The following is a 4,297-nucleotide window of genomic DNA, read 5'->3' as shown; positions in this document are numbered from 1 at the left end:
CACTGTGCCATGGACAAAGCAAGGTTCTTTACACCAAAGTCTTTGCTTTACACCACATGAACCTCCATTTAAAAGATGCTGGTGAAATTTGATAGGAGCCGAATACTAGGTGAATTGAACTGTAAACAACGGCATTAAAATAAATTATGCAACCGAATGCAGATACTGTTCATTTGCTGGATTCAAATTAGATTATAATAACAGTGAATTTCTTATTCAATATCAGTAACCAGAAAGATCCCAGTCTCATGAATGTTTAAAAGAACGAACATGATGGATGGAGGTCATAGCTTTTGTTGATTACTTTAAAAAAAATCTTTAAATGAAAGACTGATCTTGACTACAGAGTTTGGAAGCTGCCCTTTTACTCCAAAATATATCTTAATAAAGAAGAATATGCATCCTAGAAGAGGAGAGCTTATAGAAATTGCATTAAAAAAATTAGACCCTAACTGTCATACTTACTATTTTTCCTGTGTTCACCCTGGATCTGAGAATTGTACTGTGGCTGGACCGCACGGCACTGAATTTTTTAGGACTAATATTTGTGGAACTCAGTTCTCTAAATTACAGCATGTTAACTTGCGAACGATGTTTCTGGGTTTAAATGAGTGTAACAAGCATAAGAAACTTGTTAAACGATAGCGAACATGTTTAAAGAAAATGTATTTAGAAATTCGACGATTAACAAAATACGTAGTACCTACTATATACTGGTTTAGTGAATCTATATGCTCTTCTGTTTCACCGTCCAACAGATCTTTGAAATTGTATGGTGAGAATTCAGCGCCTGGAACGTTAAGCGGTAATGATTGGTATGGTTATAAGTAGCTCTTGATTTTAACAGCCAATGAGGTACTTTAGGTAAAGGGCGGTATTTTGAAATTAAATTGCAATGTAAGTTAAGCGTAAGAAAGTCAAATCAGGACAAAAACATCAAACTCATTGCCTTTACAATGAAACACTTAAACACTGAGTAAATCGCCATTAAGAAGAATTAAAACGTAGTACCATGAAATGCGAAAAAAGACCGAGTTTTTCATATTAGGTGCTGTTAAAAATCCCAAGTAAGCTCATCAGTCAAAGTTTGGGTTTCACTTGTGCCAACTATCATTCGGAACTCAAATGCACCATTATCATTTGGTGAAGTAGGCCTATAACGTAATTAAACACACAATAATCTTCGACATTTTATTAGAATGTGGTAAACAAAGCTCCGGGCGAATGACGAACAAGTTCAGAGTGGTAAGGACAAATTTATGCTTGATGACAATGACAAGGCAGTCATTTTAAGTTCTTAAGCCAGTCCTTAATCTTCAGCGTCTTGCAAGATCCTTTGGTCACGAACCATGCTTTCATATCCTCGTAGACTTTAGGCGCCCGGTCTTCGTGTAGCTTTTTGCAGAGTTCGCAGAAGGGTTGTGCCGTGTTCGACCAACCAGTGTCTACCGTGTAGTGCCCTTTCCATCTGGAAGATAATGGGATGCTTTCGGGAACGAGTTACGATAATGACACATATTTGTCGGAAATGCACAACGCGCGGAATAATGGAAGTAGGATACCGTTTAGAACTTAATTATCTCTCTGACAATATGATTGCTAATATGCCGTGGGATTCATGTTTACTCGATTTCACAAGAAACGAGGCAGTAGTCTTGAGATGATGGTAACCCACAATACTTAGTTTAACTTATGAATGCGGTAATTAACCTTTTTTTATACATTAACAACATTCATTTCAGCTCACCTTGCCGTCTTCAGCAATACGACAACGGTCTCATTAAATGTTTATTTTATAAAACAGGAAAAAAATGTATTTTCAAAATTGCAAATCAGTTTCAGAATTGCAAATCAGTGTTTCTGTTCATATACTGAATAAGCAAGGTGGAGTGATTTTCATCATGAAAAAAATTCATTCTCTAAAATGTTCCTCCTACCTTTTTCCTTGACATTACACTCTCTACGAGCCAAATCTATTGATCCTGCAGGAGTTAGACTCCAATATAGTTCCCATTTTTTTCTCGTCTTCCGTATGCCTAGGCTATAATAACAGACAACGGAACAGGTGGAATATACACGCTCATGAAAGATCTCGGTGAAAAATCAAAGTAATGAATACTTGCAAATACAGCATATGACTGTTTCCACTTACCGGAAATAATCGTTGTACGCGGTGTCATTGCCGTCTAAGTATTTCAGGTACTCGGCCAATGATCTGACGTCCGGGAATTTCAGTGCATTGATGTACGATCCAGGGGGAGCTATTTTGTCGTAATCGGCAAGTCCATAAACTACTGGGACAATGTTGTATCTGGTGAAGGCAAATTAAATTTAAATATATATATATATATATATATATATATATATATATATATATATATATATATATATACATGCATAAATTATGGTTTCTTTTCTACCTGAAAGATTTAGCCAACGATAGCTACATTCGAGTCAGGTTTTTAGATTTTCATTTATGCGACATTTCAGAATTCAATCGCAAAAATTTGAAAGCGTTATTTATAATTGATGTATTCTGCTAGTAGAACATCGTCAAAAAATACTAAAAAAAATACCCGGGCACTTACTTCAGAATGTTGAAAAGCTTCTCCGTAACGTAGTCTTTGCAGACCGAGTTCTCAAACGAGAGGTAGAACTTGTAGTCGGTTTCTAGAAGTTTGTAGCACTTCTGACCGTACTTGTGGGGACACTTCTTGGGGCCACACTTGCCGAAAATGTCTACCTGTTTAGGTTGATAAGTTAGATGAATAAGTTCGCATCATATCCGAAATAGAATGTTTGGACTCCTTGCTGACAATTGTCCTGCCATATAACATCAAGCAAAGAGCAACGTATTTCCTTGGTATCTAGATGTAAATTGTTTATATGTATTTTTTTTCATAGCACCTGATTTGAAATAAAGTATGCACACGTATACACACAATCACACACACAAACACGTGCATATAATATATATATATATATATATATATATATATATAATACACACACACACCACACACATATATATATATATATATATATATATATATATATATATATATATATATATACTATAGGATATATATAATAAGGCATACATACATGAAAATGCGTCTGAAGCGCTTTTACAAATTTTTCTCTTCTTGAGTGAGAGCGGCAATTCGAGACGAACCAGGCAGCCATTTTTGTTTTCCCAGCTGCATAATTTTCTTTCCGCGACGAAAGATTTTGCGTTTCATTCGCGTATACTCTTCCGTACCTGTTGAAAGAAAGCAAGAGAAAAATTACTGACAGGCATGAAAATATAGGGAAAGGAAATAGGAAGTAGTAGGTTTGACATTCATTGGTCTATTCAGTGGAAGATGAACTTATCTTTTGCAAGACTGCAGAGTGAATTTTTCACTTCTGCCGTGAAAACACATTCGGATTGGTTCAGAAAATAGTTTGCCAATTATTTATGATAATATTATGAGTCTCTCATGCATCGTATCTATTCTATAAAACTAATTATTCGGACATATAACAGTTCTCATTTCTACTGAATGATGAATCTATTTTCTGTTCTTATTTTAAGTGTTTCTATTGGACTACCTCCTCCGTCTAAGCATAAGTCGGGGAAACTGCAATCATTATCATTACACAGAGCGAGACCAGCAAGGTTAGCGTTATTTCAATGAATTCGGATGGACGAATACTTGCAAAATGTAAACATCATTTGACTTACGTATATACGATATCAGAATCTCTTCTGTAAGTCATAGTCCAATTGAAGACACCATTATAGATCCTGATGTCCTGGTAGATGTACGATGATGATTCAACTTCTTCGAAAATCCAGCGCTGACGGTCGTATCTTATCAGAATGAGAAAGCGAAAAATTCATCTATCAATCGTCACATCCTTCCTGCTTCTAATTTACATATCAACAGCGTGATAAATACTGAACTTATTTTGCAATAGATTGCATAATAAATTCAATATTTACTTGAACTGACTAAATAATAGCTGACAGTAAATAAAAGAATTGATAAGAGCTTTGTAATTTCTAAGACATAAAAGGAAAATTGACGTAGTGCGGTACTATAACCACAGCTACGCCTGTATGAAACTATATACATACATACATCCGCGCACACACATACAATTATATATATATATATATATATATATATATATATATATATATATATATATATATATAATGTACAGTACAGAAGAAGTAACGATAACATCCACGCAAAGTCAAAAAGCGCCATTGTCCACATCTGTTAACTCAAGCGTTGAGTCACAGCAC

At 35.0% G+C, this 4,297-nt stretch overlaps 1 protein-coding gene across 2 annotated transcripts in view; it reads right to left on the bottom strand.

The window, feature by feature from the left end:
- Positions 1 to 1,177: 1,177 nt before the first annotated feature.
- LOC135201853 (alpha-(1,3)-fucosyltransferase C-like) overlaps positions 1,178 to 4,297 on the bottom strand; it is a 19,903-nt gene continuing 16,783 nt past the window's right edge. For both annotated transcript variants that reach the window (XM_064231144.1, XM_064231145.1), the window contains exons 6-10: positions 3,728 to 3,858; positions 3,106 to 3,262; positions 2,589 to 2,743; positions 2,153 to 2,311; positions 1,178 to 1,468 (exon numbers count right to left, since the gene is read on the bottom strand). In XM_064231144.1, the coding sequence (XP_064087214.1) occupies positions 1,285 to 1,468; positions 2,153 to 2,311; positions 2,589 to 2,743; positions 3,106 to 3,262; positions 3,728 to 3,858 (786 nt within the window). In that variant the 3' untranslated portion in view covers positions 1,178 to 1,284. The remainder of the gene's footprint in view (positions 1,469 to 2,152; positions 2,312 to 2,588; positions 2,744 to 3,105; positions 3,263 to 3,727; positions 3,859 to 4,297) is intronic.

This window comes from Macrobrachium nipponense, chromosome 28, assembly GCF_015104395.2.
Source record: "Macrobrachium nipponense isolate FS-2020 chromosome 28, ASM1510439v2, whole genome shotgun sequence".
NCBI classification, from domain to species: domain Eukaryota; kingdom Metazoa; phylum Arthropoda; class Malacostraca; order Decapoda; family Palaemonidae; genus Macrobrachium; species Macrobrachium nipponense.
This window is presented reverse-complemented; position numbering and strand designations above follow the sequence as displayed.